This window comes from Nomascus leucogenys, chromosome 4, assembly GCF_006542625.1.
Source record: "Nomascus leucogenys isolate Asia chromosome 4, Asia_NLE_v1, whole genome shotgun sequence".
Taxonomy (NCBI): domain Eukaryota; kingdom Metazoa; phylum Chordata; class Mammalia; order Primates; family Hylobatidae; genus Nomascus; species Nomascus leucogenys.
In genome coordinates, this window is record NC_044384.1 from 98,814,678 (window position 1) to 98,831,348 (window position 16,671).

Sequence of the window (16,671 nt, forward strand, 5' to 3'; positions counted from 1 at the left end):
GCACTTTAGGAGGCCAAGATGGGCAGATTGCTTGAGGTTGGGAGTTTGAGACCAGCCTGGGCAACATGGCAAAACCCCGTCTCTACAGAAAATACAAAAATTAGCCAGGCATGGTGGCGCACATCTGTGGTCTCAGCTATTCAGGAGGCTGATGTGGGAGGACTTCAGGTTGCATGAGCCGAGATTGCACCACTGCACTTTAGCGTGGGTGGCAGAGCCAGTCCCTGTCTAAAAAAATAAAAAAGAGGCCGGGTGTGGTGGCTCACGCCTGTAATCCCAGCACTTTGGGAGGCTGAGGTGGGTGGATCACCTGAGGTCAGTAGTTCAAGACCAGCCTGGACAACATGGTGAAACCCCATCTCTACTAAAAATACAAAAAATTAGCTGGGTGTGGTGGCGGGCGCCTGTAACCCTAGCTACTCAGGAGGCTGAGGCAAGAAAATCGCTTGTACCCAGGAGGCAGAGGTTGCAGTGAGCCGAGATCACACCATTGCACTCCAGCCTGGGTGAACAGAGCGAAACTTTGTCTCAAAAAAATAAAAAAGAAAAGAAAGAAATCAAAATTTGTACACTATATTTGCTTATTGTGACTACATGTCATTATTTGTAGTCTCTCTCAATTCACAGAGTTGGGAAATACATGTGTGTGGTTGTCTCCATCTCTGTTATTCATTCATTTCTTTATCCATCCATCCATCTGTCTATCTGCCTGTCTGTCTGTCTCTATGTGCCTACCAATCAATCATCATGTCCCTGTTCAGATACATCTGATTCCAGTCCAACACCACAGGCTTCCCTTTGCTTATTCGTCACTTTTTTCCCATGGTGAGAAACCTGGATCTTATTGTTCATAGTATATTTATTTAATGTTAGTATAAAGTATTAATAGTTCCAGATTTGTTAACCCAGACCTTTGTGACCATATAATGTTTCATCTAAATTAGAACACTTTTGAGCGGGAAAGAGGGGATGTTATTAATTATTATTTAAGACTAATTGGTGGAAACATAGACTTTTAGGGAAACTGGGAAGTATGGCTCCCTGTATATGGTACATATTGTACTAATTTATTATCATTACGGTTTATTTTTGTCTTTTCACTTTTCTAGCGTCATACATTTCCTATTGATTGATGCAGAAATCATTCTTGTAAACAATGTGTTGAAAGCTATTAAAATGGTGACTAGTAATTTATATACTTAATAGGAAGCATTTCCTGTAATCATAATAGACTGCTTTGGTGAAAATATTGAGTTCCTTCATTGTCAGATGGAACAGAGCAGCATTGCTATTTGTTTGTTTTATCTGGATTACTTCTGTAAGTTAGAATTGGAATTTCTCAGGCTTTCCTTGAGATGTTACTGTATTTAGTGCTTCAGAATTGTAAGTCGTAAAAAAGAACATTGGTCAAAGAAATACTCATTTAAGATACTTGTCTGGTGCTTAATAACATTTCCCTGTTAAGGTGGACACACGTTTGCAAAATGGATTTGCTCCTGGGATGAAGCTGGAGGTGGCTGTGAGAACAGATCCTGAAACCTACTGGGTTGCCACCATCATCACCACCTGTGAGCAGTTGCTCCTTCTCCGCTATGATGGCTATGGGGAGGATCGGAGAGCAGATTTCTGGTGTGACATCAGGAAGGCTGATCTCTACCCCATTGGGTGGTGTGAGCAGAATAAGAAGACCCTTGAAGCCCCAGAAGGTAATGAAATACTTCCTATCAAGACGTGATGTGATTTTGCTGTAAGAAAATTTGGATTGTCCACAGTCTTGAGGTTTTCAGTCTCTCGAGCATATAGGTTTACCCAGCTTTTCTAGGTTAGCATTTTGAGTAAAAATATTTATAAGGAATAATACTCATTTCCCTGTCCTTTAAAATTATTTTCTTTGCTACGTAAAGCCTCAGGTTTTTATGATGCTCATAGGGAACACTAGCTGCTTGTCATCCTTTCAGACTGTGAGGTTCTCTGAGTTTGAGATTTGTAGATCTGGTTGTTTTTAAGCCCGTTGGGCCAGACTGATGTTTTGTTGATTTTCTTTTGTTTTTATTGTCCTCTCTCCTCATATCCTCAAGCAATCTGGTAACTAGGAACTCTTAAATGAACCAAATCAAGCACCATTCCAGAAGGAGTAAAAACCAAATTAAGCAGAAGAGAGACAATAAAGGCAAAAGAAAAGAGAAGGGCGAGATAAAGGTGGGGAAAGATAAGAGGACTCCAGATTTAAGAAAATATCTGAGTTGTCTGGGCGGGATGGCTCATGCCTGTAATGGTAGCACTTTGGGAGGCTGAGGCGGGTGGATCACCTGAGGTCAGGAGTTCGAGGCCAGCCTGGCCAATGTGGCGAAACCCCGTCTCTACTAAAAATACAAAACAATTAGCTGAGTGTGGTGGTTCACAACTATAATTCCAGCTACTCAGGAGGCTGAGGCAGGAGAATCACTTGAACCCAGGAGGCGGAGGTTGTATTGAGCCGAGATTGCGCCACTGCACTCCAGCCTGGGTGACAGAGTGAGATTCTGTCTCAAAAGAAAGAAAATACCTGACTTTTGATATTTTTCTTTTAACTTCTTACTTTGATGTAATTTCAGATTTACCAAAAAGTTATGAGAATCATATGGAAAATTATTGGAGACTTTTTGCCAAGTTTCTCCAAATGTTGTTAATGTTGACATATATGATGTTTATCTTGTCTCCACTGCTTTACGTATGTTCTTTTAATGAACCACATGAGAGTCAGTTTTAGATATGATGCCCTTTTATTCAAAAATACTGTATGTATTTCTAAAAATAAGGTATTCATATTACAGTAAAATATGAAAATGAGGAAATTAACTTTGATACAATACTGTTTACAGATAGTACTCAGTTTTTTAAAAGGAACATTGTTTAATAAACATGGTCTTATTTTTATATTTATATCACTTTCTAGTATTTTTGTTTTTATTTTCATTTCTATTTTCTTGAGGCAGGGTCTTGCTATATCACCCAGGCTGGTCTCCAACTCCTGGGCTCAAGTGATTATCCTGCCTCAGCCTCCCTAATAGCTAGTACCACAGGCATGAGCCATCATGCATCATGCCTGGGCCTTATTCAGTTTTTACCAGCTATTCCAATAACATTTAAGATAATTTCGTTCTATTTTATTTTTTTGAGACAGAGTCTCGCTCTGTCAGCCAGGCTGGAGTGCAGTGGCGTGATCCTAGCTCACTGTGTCCTTGAACTCCCGGGCTCAAGTGATTCTCCCACCTCACCCCTGCCAAGTAGCTGGGTCTACAGGTGTGTGTCACCATACCCAACTAATTTTTAAACTTTTTTTGTAGAGACAGAGTTTTGCTGTGTTGCCCAGGCCAGTCTCAAACTCCTGGCCTTAAGTGTTCCTCCTTCCAAAGTGTTGGGATTACAGGCATGAACCACCACACTTGGCCCAATAACTTTTTTTTTTTTTTGAAACAGAGTCTCGCTCTGTTGCCTAGGCTGGAGTGCAATGGCGCAATCTCAGCTCACTGCAGCCTCTGCCTCCTGGGTTCAAGCAATTCTCCTCCCTCAGCCTCCCAAGTAGCTAAGATTACAGGCACCCGCCACCACACCCAGCTAATTTTTTGCATTTTAGTAGAGACAGGGTTTTGCCATGTTGGCCAGGCTGGTCTTGAACCCCTGACCTCAGGTGATCTGCCCTCTTTGGCCTCCCAAAGTGCTGGGATTACAGGCATGAGCCACCGCGCCTGGCCAATAACTTTTTTTTAATTAAAGAAAAATCCCAGATCATGTGTTACATTCAGTTGTCATGTCTCATAAGTTTCCTGTAATCTGGAACAGTTCCTCAGGGCTTCGTCTTTCATGACTTTGATATTTTGAAAGTTACAGGCCAGTTTTCCCAATGTTCATTCTATCCTGGTCCCAATAATGTTCATTATGCTGTATTTCTTTTCCTGGTCCAAGATTCCTGTCTAGAATCACATTGCATTTAGTTGTCATGTCTCTCTAGTTTTCTTAACCATTCTTTTTCTTTTTTGAACTTGACATTTTTGAAGAACAGGCCAGTCATTCTGTCAGATTTCCCACAATTTGGGTTTATCTGATGCTTCCTTTCATTCAGGTTGTTCACTTTTGGTAGGAAAAATGCAAAAGCTGTGCCCTTCCAGTGCATGATATCAGAAGATACATGCTATTGATTTGTCTTATTATAGGTAAAATTAACTTCCATCACTTGATTAGGTTCGTATATGCCAAGGTTTTTCATCGTAAAGGTATTATTTTTTGCTTTTTAGTTAGTGTCTTGTTGGAAGATACTTGGAGAATATGAAAGTATCCCATTACTCTTCACACTTTAACCCACTATTCTTAGTATCCATTTATAAATTTTATCTGAAACAATTATTTTTTCAATAATTACCAAATGGTGTTTTAAAATTTTTTTTCTACATTTCTTAATTGGCTTTCTACTACACTATAGAAAGAGCTTCCCCCTTTCCTCTATTTATGTATGTATGTATGTGTATATGTAGGTATGTTTATCTGTGTAGACTCATGATTCTGATTTTATTTAATGGGTTATAATCCTTTACTATTTCTTTTGATCCTGAAACTGTCCTAGATTTGGTGAGTGGTTACCCCTTCAAGCGGACTACTGTATCCTTTAAATATGTCCTTATTATTCTTTAAGCAGTTTCTTATTTTTTGGCTCAAGAAGCATTTTCCTGTCTCAGCCCTGAAATCAGCCATTTCCCCAAGAAGTCTTTTCTTTTAGTGAAGAATGGTATTTGGAAACGAAGATCTGAGTATTCGGGTCCTGGGATGTTTGTGGGCTTCTCCTTTGTGAAGGTTTTTTACCTTGTGAGGAACAATAGAAGAGGGAGCTCTAGAGACATGAAGCCACCTGGCCTACTGTCTCATCCTAAAGTATGTAGGAAAATGCATCTCATTTAAATGTGAACAACAGAAAAGGATTTCAGTTGAATCTCATACAAGATTATTACAGTGAAAAAAGAGTAGAAACAACCACAGAAGAAGTGAACATTGTGTCAGATAAAAACATTTCAAAATAAGCTAACAAAAAAGTAGTAACAATAATAGAAACAGTGAAAAAAATTATAAATAAAATTTATAAACATTCAGAAATGAAGGGATTAAAAAAGGGAAGATTTGAAAAGAGAAAAAGTAAAACTTAGGCAAGAACTGGAAATAAAAGAATATTGGAAATGAAGACTTAGTTAAAATGAGCACAGGAGTGAGTCAGCACCATGGATACTATCTGAAGAAAAACAGATGAAAAAAAGGAAAGAAATTTTAAAATAAAAACCAAACAGAAAGAAATAAAAAGGACTTGAGAAACACCTTATACAGCTAGGTAAAAATGATTTAACATACCTGCAGTAGAAGTCCTTGAAGAAGAAAACTGAAGCAATGAAACAACAAAATACTATAAACTATGATTTAGGTAAACATTTATTTATTTATTTTTTGAGACAGAGTGTCACTCTTTGTCACCCAGGCTGGAGTACAGTGGCACGATCTCGGCCCACTACAACCTCTGCCTCCCAGGTTCAAGCAGTTCTCCTGCCTCAGCCTCCCGAGTAGCTGGGACTACAGGTACATGCCACCATGCCCAGCTAATTTTTATATTTTTAGTTGAGAGGGGGTTTCACCATGTTGGCCAGGCTGGTCTCAAACTCCTGACCTCAAGTGATCTGCCCGCCTGAGCTTCCCAAATTGCTGGGATTACAGGTGTAATCCAGCTACCATGCTGGACCATAATTCAGGTAAACGTTACAGAAATAAAAGAGGCCTTGTAATACATACTGAAAGGGATTACTAAGTATGTAGGAAAATCAAATGAGGGCAGCTACGTCAACATTATTCTAATGAAAGTATTGAACTTGAAAGCAAAAAATAATATCACGGCTATTTAGGAAAAACACCAAGTTTCTTATAAAGGAAAGAAAACAAGATTTTCGTCAAGAGTTATTAGCAATGGTTTATGCCAAAAGACAATGGAATGTAACATATTTAAGAAATTTAATGAAAGAGAAAATATGAGACAGGGATTTTATATCTAGCCAAACTGAACTTCAGATCTAAAGGCTATATGCAAACTGTTATGAACAGGTAAGAACTAAGTAATATTGTTCCCATGAGCCCTTCCTAAGGAGTCCACTAGGGAATGAGCTTCAGCTGAGCAAATTAATGAGGTAACGTTAGCATGAGAAATGGTAGTGAAACATTAAATACATGTATAGCTATAGAACTTAAACTAAATGATGGTTGTAAGGGAGACACTGTGGTATGTTAATAGCTGTATGCTCTGAAAATGTAGTTACATTATTACTATAAAAAGTATGGGACAAGAATGGGGAAAACGTGCATAGTTGTATAAGCCCACTCATTGTCTTAAAAAAAAAACCAGCTTTATTGCCATGTAATTTAACTATTTAAGTGTTAACTGGGAGTAAAAGGATATTACCTGAAATGAGATGCTGAAGGAGAGAAAACAAAGGGCTTATAGCTAACTTCAGTATTGTTTATGGAAACAACAACAACAACAACAAAATAGAAAGTCCAAAAATAGAGAGGACTGAAAGTGTTATGTAAAGGTAATCAGTAGAACAAAAATAAGAACCTTTCTATATGCCGAAAGAGACTTAGAAAGAGAAACTGTATGTGTAAACAGGATAGATCACATAGTAAAAAAAAAACTACATACACACAAAGTATATAACATTTAACAGTATGAAATTTAGGCCATGCATATTAATAATATCAATAAGTGTTACTGGACGTACTCTTTTATTAGAAGTAAACAAATAAATTCAGATTGCCTCATAAAGCAAAATCCACTCTTGTCCTCTGTATAGGAGACATACCTAAGCAGAGAGACTACAAAAGAGTAAAAATAAAAGGACAAAGATGTACAGACAACTGCCAGTAGAAAAGAAACCAGCTGTCAGTCTTGATAGCTGACAAAGGATACTTTGTAAGAAAAGCAGCTATAGACAGCAATAAAAAGGAGGAGGGTCTACATACAACCAAGGAGTGGGCTCAGGATATGTTATTGTATGAAAAAAAGAAAAATGTGTACAGGCTTGAGGAGGAGGAGAGCTCAAGGATATGATGATACGAATGTGTATATGTGAACTTATTTTTTTCAAAATAAAAGAAAAAATCATTGGCCAGGCACGGTGACTCACTCCTATAATCCCAGCACTTTGGAAGGCTGAGGCGGGTGGATCACGAGGTTAGGAGATCAAGACCATCCTGGCCAACATGGTGAAACCCCATCTCTACTAAAAATACAAAAATTAGCCGACCATGGTGGTGTGTGCCTGTAATCCCAGCTACTCGGGAGGCTGAGGTAGAAGAACCACTTGGACCCGGGAGGCGGAGGTTGCAGTGAGCCAAGATTGTGCCACTGCACTCCAGCCTGGGCGACAGAGCAAGACTCCGTCTCAAAAAAAAAGAAAAAAAAGAATAAATCATTTAGAAAAAAGTTACCTATGGGGAAAGAAGGGAATAGAATGAAGGAGATAGGAATAGAAGCTAAATCTTATGAGTGTACCTTATTTTATTTTGTAGATTTGACTTTTGAACCTTGTAAATATTTTATGCAACTAGAAAGCAAAATTAAATGTTTAGAAAGCAATTACTAAAAATCAAAAGCAAAATCAAGGAAACCTAACTGTATATGGAGCTTGTGGGATAACCACACAAAGAGGAACTATTTCAGTGACTTAAAAACACAATAAAATATGAAAGTACGTCCCCAGTTAGGGATATATACTCTAAGGACAACAATAACAAAAAAAAAATGCAAAGAAAAAATCTTAACCTATTTTTAGTAATCCTATTGTTGGTGGTAGACTTGATGTTGTTACTTTGAAATAGTTGTTTGTATATGGTAGGCAAAAGCAAATAAAGAATGAAATGTGTGGCCGGGCGTGGTGGCTCACACCTGTAATCCCAGCACTTTGGGAGGCTGAGGCAGGCGGATCACAAGGTCAGATCAAGACCATCCTGGCTAACATGGTGAAACCCCGTCTCTGCTAAAAATACAAACAATTAGCCGAGCATGGTGGCGGGCGCCTGTAGTCCCAGCTACTCGGGAGGCTGAGGCAGGAGAATGGCGTGAACCTGGGACAGAGCGAGACTCTGTCTCAAAAAAAAAAAAAAAAAAAAAAGAATGAAATGTGTAATTGGGAACTAGGATTTTCAGCATGATAGAAAGGAAATAGAGCTTAGATGGGTGAGTTAAATGAAAGCACTATCTTTCTGAATTTGTATTGGAAGTATTGTGATGTAATTTATCCTGAGAAGAAGAAATGCATTAACTCTAGACACTGAAAAGGCCGAGAAACACTAACCCAGTGACAATGAGCACGCCCGGGTCTCTAAATACCATTTCCACGGAAATAAACTGGGGCTTCTTGCAGAAGTAGCTGAGTCCTGCACTAGGTCAGGCAATTTCCTAGATGATCCTGGAACATCTTGTCATACCAAAAAGCAAAAAAGTTATCACTGGCTCTTTACTAGTGTCATGCCAAAAGGTCTCAGGAGCCAACCTGAAGAGACTGCCTCTGGTTGAAGATAGAGTGTCAGTAAGCACAACAGCTGTAATGGCTTGAAATGTATTTGTTTTAATGTATGAGTTCGTAGTGAAGTTTTGAAACAAAATCCTCATTAGCCGCTCTTGGAAGATGCCTGCCAATCAACTGTTTATTTTAAAGGGTGGTAAATGTAGAGAAAGAGTAAAGGCAATCAAGTATATGTTCAAAGAAAGCCTTCTTTCTGTGAACTCTACCTCAGCGTAATCAAATAGCTGATAAAGAGAAATTTTTCTTTATAGAAGTTCTTTGGTTAGTAAATGAAGAAGGAATAATAGAATTAGAATATCACCATTGAGCCCCTAATGAATCAGTGCATCTATGTAGTAACCGTTAAAAGCTGCTAATGTCACAAAAGGAGAGACAGCCAGACCATATGTGCCTCTTCATGCTCTTGATGGAAGGGTATAACTTATTCCACTTGTGAAGTATTCTTTCACCCTCAACCCCCCGAAGTCTAACCTGAATTTGATCAAGCTTCTAGCTCTAAATACTGATTTATGGCAAATACAGGGAACAGTAGAACAACTGGTCACCACAGGGACGCAACCAATGAAATCAGACTCTAAAAAACTCCATAGAGGACAAAGGCCAGGTCTCAACAAATGTAGAGTAAAAAAAGAGAGAGTATAGGGGCAAGGGAGGGGAGGAAGGAGTAGAAGCCTACTGATGAAAAGAAATCAAGGAGACATTTGCAATGCGTGCATCTCACTTGGGTCCTGATGTAATCAAACAAATTGACAAAACTGTTTATGAGACAATTGGGGAAGTTTGAACATAGACTGGATGTTTGATATTAAGGAATTATTGTTAATTTTTTAAAGGTGTGATGATGTTATTGTGGTTTTGTAAGAAAATATTTTATTTTAGAAATATGTACTAAAATATATATATGGTTGAAATTATATGCTATCTGGAATTGTCTTCTAACTGATCCTTGGTTGGGCATGGGTGGACTGTGAGGGTATAAGCCAGGCATTGGCAAATTATCTGTAAAGGGCAAGATAGTAAATATTTTAGGCTTTACTAGTCATACAATCTCTGTCAAAGCTGCTAAAACCCTACCTTTGTAGTGTGAAAGCAGCCACAGACAATATGTAAACAAATGGGTATGGCCATGTTCCAGTAAAACTTTATTAACAAAAACAGACAGCGGGCTGGATTAAGCCCTCGAGTTGTAGCTTGTAAATCCTGGTTTAGATGAAACAGATTGGCCATGAGGTGACAGTTGTTGACGCCAGGGCACTTAGGATTCATTAGATCATTTTTCTTTTTATATGTTTGAAAGTTTCCATCATAAAAAATAAAGTAAGGTACCTTCTGGATATTATAGGAACAGGTAGTTGGGACTATATTCTCTTTGTTTTGTATGCAACTCTTAATAAACTAACCAGAAAGTAGCTCCATCTAGAGAAGCATTTTTGGTTTTATTTTGTTTTATCTTTTCAGGCTCTCAAAGAAGCAGTATGTTGGACTCTTAGATCTTAAAATGAGAAATACCTCTAAACCATCTCCACTGGTTTGGTTTGTCTGCATTCTGTTGGCTGGCATTTTGAGTAATCAGTCATTTATTCCCTCATCTAGGCATCAGAGATAAAGTATCTGACTGGGATGAGTTTCTGCGGCAGACCCTGCTAGGAGCATGTAGTCCTCCTGTTCCGCTGCTAGAGGGCGTGAGTATTACTACATGCCACATCAGCGTGGAAAACCCATCTGATCTTTCAAAGAATCTTAAAATCGGTTGCTTATTTACCACTCTGAAGCAAATAAACGTTATTATTAGAGACATAGGCATAGGTATTGGGAAGTTTAAACTTACCCTCAGAGGTTGCAAACTGGTGGCTTGCTTAGTGCCTAAATATTTTCTGAATTAGTTGCTAACACATAAAAAAATCTAATTTCCCAGATTCTTTTATACAGTTGGAAAATAGGACCTTCTGAGGGCTTTCACTCTGAAACTGAGCAGGGGTCGATTCTGCTTCAGGGTGGACATTTGTAACTCCCACACCAGGTGACTTGGAGACCCCCAACCCACCCTTTTTTTTTTTTTTTTTGCTCAGAAGATATTGGACCTGTTGTACTTGTGCCTTCCACCTGCTTTTCAGCAGTCCTTTTAAATTAGTGTGGCCTTTAAGCTTGTTAGTAATATAGATCTCTTGATTTTGTGAAATGGATTTATTGGTTATTACATTTCTAAGTTATATCTTGTCACTTTCTGTCATACTGGTAAAATTCTTTGTGGCATATGTGAAATGCAATGTATGAAGGTTCCCATCCCTCTACATCCTTGCCAACACTTGTTATCTTTTTTATTATAGCTGACTAAGTGGGTATGAAGTGGCATCTCATTTTGATTTACATTTCTATAATGGCTGTTGATGTTGAGTATGTTTTTTTGTGCTTATGGGCCATTTCTGTATCCTTTTTGGAGACATTTCTTTGCCCATTTTTAAATTGGGTTGTCTTTTTATTATTGAGTTGAATGTATTATTATACATTCAAAATATACATACATTTCAAAATATTGAAAATATTTTTTCCCATTCTGTGGTTTGTCTTTTTATTGTTTGCAGCATAAACATTTTTTATTTTGATGTAATCCAGATTCTCTTTTTTTCTTTTGTTGCTTGTGCTTTTGGTATCATATCTAAGAAGGTTTTGCTTAACCCAAGGTCAAGAAGATTTACTCCTGTATTTTCTAAGAGTTTTATGGTTACATTTACTTCTATGATCCATTCACATTCCCTTTTAAATTTTGATTGGTGAATACTCTATTTCAAACTGGTTTTTATTTTTTATACTCTGACTCATTTATTTATGCTTAGCCAGGGCCTTATACGTACTAAAAACTCAGTAACATTTTAATGAATGGATGAATTGATAAACAATTCTACTCTTTATTGACCATGACTCTGCCATGCTGACTTTTAGCTCTGAATCTTTTCCTCCACTTGTTCATATGTCCCTTTGCATATCTGGATATGTAAGTGTCACAGAGCAGTTTTTAGTAGGAAAAAAATGTAAGTTGTGTATTAGAAATGGTTAAGTGATAACTTGATAATGAATTTCTTTTCTTTATTGTAGTTTTTAATATACTTCTAGATAGTGAGAGTTAAACTTTTCCTTTCCATCACTGTGATCAAAAGCTTTTACTCTGTTCATTTGAACATTGTTGTGACATCAATAAAAAATCAGAAGCAACTGAAATACTATCTGTAGGTAACTGGATAAATTATTGCCCATTTACAATGTAAAATATCATAAAATACTATAAAACGTGAGGAAGAGTTATATGTGCTATCATAGAAAGATACCTATGATGTACTAAGTGAAGAACAAATTAAGAAACAGTATACAGTGTTTCCATTTTTCAAAAAATAGGAACAGACAGACTGGCAGAGGTGGATACTGACTTGTATGGAGAAAAAGAGTGTATGCCAAAGTGTTTCTTGTGGTTCTTTCTTTGAGGTGGGATTATAGGTGACTTTGACTTTGACTTTTATTTTTTTTCTTTAATGATGATGATGGTATTTTGATATTTGCTTCTTTTAATTTTTAAACTTTTTATGAAGACAGAATCTTGCTCTGTTGCCTAGGCTAGAGTGCAGTGGCATTGATCTTGGCTCATCATAACCTCCGCCTCCTGGGTTCAAGTGATACTCCTGCCTCAGCCTCCCAAGTAGCTGGGACTACAGGTGCCTGCCACCGTGCCCGGCTAATTTTTGTATTTTTAGTAGAGATGGGGTTTCACCATGTTGGCCAGGCTGGTCTCGAACTCCTGACCTCAAGTGATCTGCCCACCTCAGCTTCCCAAAGTGCTAGGATTACAGGTGTGAGCCACCATGCCTGGCCCATATTTGTTTTATAATAGATAAGGAATGATGATATTTTAAAAATTCTTACTAAATGAAACTACATAACATAGTCCTAGAGATAGAGATGTGTTAGAGTAATTGTACTGCATTATAGATAGATTTTCTTTAAGATAAACATTTTCATATCTCCTAGAAATCATACTGTAAGAGGCTTGTATGATGATAGACAGTTTAGTGTCAGTGGCTTTTGAATGGGTAAAAAATACGAAGGCTGGTTTGAGATCATTTAGAAGTTGGCTTTTCAAAGATATTATATTAATTTCTCTTACTGGATTGTTTTACTTTTTAATCCTACAGCTCCGTAATGGGAGGAATCCTTTAGATCTCATTGCTCCAGGATCCAGACTAGAATGTCAAGCTTTCCAGGACTCTTTAAGCACTTGGATTGTTACTGTAGTAGAAAACATTGGAGGAAGGCTGAAGCTACGTTATGAAGGACTTGAAAGTTCTGACAATTATGAACATTGGTTGTATTACTTGGATCCATTTCTGCATCACGTTGGTTGGGCTGCTCAACAGGGATATGAGCTTCAGCCCCCTTCAGGTGAAGAGTAATAGGATATTTTTCTTCTGTGACATTAACATGCTATGTTATTAATATCTATGAGGCTGAAAAAAATATATTCTGCATATTATGAAAACCTTTGTTCTCATAATAGAGCTATTACAAAACAGTTTTATGGAGTTGTTAAATTAAGTGCCTATTTTTCTTTTTTGTTGTTGTTGTTCTGCTTTTGGTTTTTGTTTTGTTTTGTTTTGTTTTTTGAGACAGAGTCTTGCTCTGTTACCCAGGCTGAAGTGCAGTGTCATGATCTCGGCTCACTGCAACCTCCGCCTCCTGGGTTCAAGCGATTCTTGTGCCTCAGCCTCCCCAGTAGCTAGGATTACAGGCACATGCCACCACACCCGGCTAATTTTTGTAGTTTTAGTAGAGATGGGGTTTCACCATGTTGGCCAGTCTGGTCTGGAACTCTTGACCTCAAGTGATCTGCCCACCTCAGCCTCCCGTAATGCTGGGATTACAGGCGTGAGACACTGTACCTGGCCAAGTGCCTATTTTTCTTTTGTTTTTATTGCTTTTATAATTTTCCACACATATTAATATACCTCATAGATTACTGTGCCAACCCATACTGACCCTTGACCAAGATAAAATAAAGAAAAAATTATCTAGGGAGCATTTAGCTAGGTATATAGAAAATTGGGTCACAGCAAATTGTTGATTAAAGAAATACCAATAATATTGGTATTTTTAGAGTTACTGTTTAAATCAATTTGCATTTATTATTATGTGCCCCAATTTGGATGTCGTATTACAATTTTATGGATTACAACAATCCTTATGATCTTACTGTAGGTATTTTCGTAAAGCCAAGCTGTCCAGGCTCTGCATAGAGCAAAGTACTGAAGTTAAGGTGCAAGTTCTTTGAGTGTAGAGGGATATAAGTGGGCTTGAACCCTTTTCTAGTTCCAGTGGAAAGTGACTTGTTTTTGTTTATGTGAATGCTTTCAGGACAGTAAAAAGTATAAGTTTCTCATCATCTAAAGCATGTTGTCATGTTTTATTAAAGCCATCAGACATCTAAAAAATGAAGCTGAGTGGCAAGAGATTTTGGCCAAAGTGAAAGAGGAAGAGGAAGAGCCATTACCATCTTACTTATTTAAGGTAAAAACAAAACATGTGATAGATCGGTATTGCTTCCCTTACAGTAGAGTAAAGAAACGCGGCAGGTGAAAGTGTAAAGTAGCCCCTGCAGTCGGTAAGAATGCCGTGGTCTCTGAAGGAGGAGGGTATGTTAAGACTGGACTGATGATTATCCTTGTTTTCTTCTAACAGTTGTCTAGATTTTCTCCCCAAGTTCTCCTCAAGTAGTTTGAACCTTTTCTTTTCTACCCTTAACTACACAGACCTAACTGATAAAATAAATTTGTTTTTTCCTCCAGATATTCCTTGTCTTTGAATGTAGAGAGTAGAAGCACTTTCTGTGTTTTTGTTTTTTCCTGGATAGTTTTTTCCAGAGTAGAAAATTATATTGGCTAGTTTTGCACATTTAAAAAAAAAAGAAGAAAACTATAGGATTTATCAGAGCTGGACATTTCTATTAATCACAGTAGGATTCAGCTACATGTGAGTGTAAAATTGATACAGATACTATGTTTTCATCCCCTTTTGGTGTCTGCATTTCAGGACAAACAAGTTATTGGCATTCATACATTCTCTGTAAACATGAAATTGGAAGCTGTAGACCCCTGGTCTCCTTTTGGGATCTCTCCTGCTACAGTTGTTAAGGTAAAATGGGGATAACTCTCTTGGTAAGAATCCCTGTCAAGGTGACGGGTTTAGGAAATGGGTAATGTTTTGATCTTTAAGCTCTATTGATCCAACCCATTTTTCCTTCTAAGCCGTGCAGCTAGAATTACTTCTGTGCACGTTTTGTGTTTGTCCAGTTTGCTGCGGCCCATTCCTCCTTCAGAGCTTGGTAGCCCTAGCCAAAGCAGTCTTGGGCCTGGGCACTAGACTAGTAGGGGATGCATTCTTTGGGGCAGGCCTAGCTGTATATAAGTAAAGGAGATTTAATTCCTTTAGGAGGCCAGGGTATCTGTAAAGTTGGAGGCAGGCAGTCTCATCACCGTCTAACCAGATGCAGAGCTCGTTGGAATGAAGAGATGAATGGGGATCAGGCAGTTAGTGTTAAAAGTTCTGGCAGTGGCCTGGCTCCAGCTGTGTATTCCAGATTCAGATTTAATCTTTTGGAATACTGACAAAACTAAGAAGTAAGGTTATCGAGGCCCTGCCCAGTCACTACAACTGAGGCATTGGCGAGAGAATTTCAGTTTCCAACTAGAGCAGAAGCACATTTACTGAAAATAGAAGCCAAAGTTGAATGTGACTAGAGGAATAGTTGCTTGGGTGCTAAATCATCTGACCTATTGAGATTTAAGTTTTCTCTGTCTTGGAAGAAGATTATTCTCAAAGCAAAGAGGGATTCTGAGCCTGCAAGTGGGGCCAGAACACCCTACCTAGAGTCTGAAGGGAGGGCTAGTGGGAAGCCAGAGGAGGTTCATAAAGTTATCTCTTTGGCCGGGCACGGTGGCTTACGCCTGTCATCCTAGCACTTTGGGACGCCAGGGCGGGCAGATCACCTGAGGTCAGGAGTTCAAGACCAGCCTGACCAACATGGAGAAACCCCGTCTCTACTAAAAATACAAAATTAGCCGGACGTGGTGGCACATGCCTCTAATCCCATCTGCTCGGGAGGCTGAGGCGGGAGAATTGCTTGAACCCGGGAGGCGGAGGTTGTGGTGAGCCAAGATTGTGCCATTGCACTCCAGCCTGGATAACAAAAGCAAAACTCTGTCTCTAAATAAATAAATAAATAAAGTTCGTTCTTTGGCATTTGAAACTGGGCTAGGATTTGAAAAACTAATTCATAGTAGCATAAGCTTAAACTAAGTTTCTCACTAAACTTAGACTAAATTTTGTTTGGAGCCGAACTATATGGCTTTGGATCCAGGTTTTGCTTCTTCTTCGTTTTGTAACCTAGGGCAAGTTATTTAACCTCTGTTTGAACTCATTCTCCTTATCTGCGAAATGGAGTTGATAATGGTACTTGGGCTGGGTGTGGTGGCTCATGCATGTAATCCCAGCACTTTGGGAGGCTGAGGCAGGAGGATCGCTTGAGCCCAGGAGTTTGAGACAAGCCTGGTCAATATAGCAAGACCACGTCTCTACAAAAATTTTAAAAATTAGCTGGGCATGGTGGTGCATGCCTGTTGTCCCAGCTACTCAAGGGACTGAAGTGGGAGGATCAACTGAGCCCAGGAAGTCAAGACTGCAGTGCTTCGGTGAGCCACGTTCATGCAACTGCACTCCAGCCTGGGTAACACAGCAAGACCCTGTCTCCAAAAAAAACCAAAAAACAAACTATGTGTGTATGTGTATATATATATATATATATATACACACACACACACACACATATATATATAGGTATATACATATATACGTATATATATATATAATGGTACTTACCTCATTCGATTGTTAAGAAGATTAAAACTGAATTGATACATGAAAAGCATTTAATTAAAACAGTAATTATATGTATTATATAACACAGAGCTAACATTTAGTGTTTAGTATTATTAATACCCACATGACTATGAACTTTTGTAATATGTTTGGCTGTGTCAAG

The 16,671-nt window shown here is 38.4% G+C and overlaps 1 protein-coding gene across 1 annotated transcript in view; it reads left to right on the forward strand.

Annotated features, from left to right (window-relative positions):
* Positions 1-16,671, forward strand: part of SFMBT1 (Scm like with four mbt domains 1) — a 73,695-nt gene that overhangs the window by 28,367 nt on the left and 28,657 nt on the right. Inside the window, exons 3-7 of the mRNA XM_030811616.1 lie at positions 1,466-1,706; positions 10,185-10,273; positions 12,773-13,019; positions 14,047-14,141; positions 14,664-14,765. Coding sequence (XP_030667476.1) covers positions 1,466-1,706; positions 10,185-10,273; positions 12,773-13,019; positions 14,047-14,141; positions 14,664-14,765 — 774 coding nt within the window. The remainder of the gene's footprint in view (positions 1-1,465; positions 1,707-10,184; positions 10,274-12,772; positions 13,020-14,046; positions 14,142-14,663; positions 14,766-16,671) is intronic.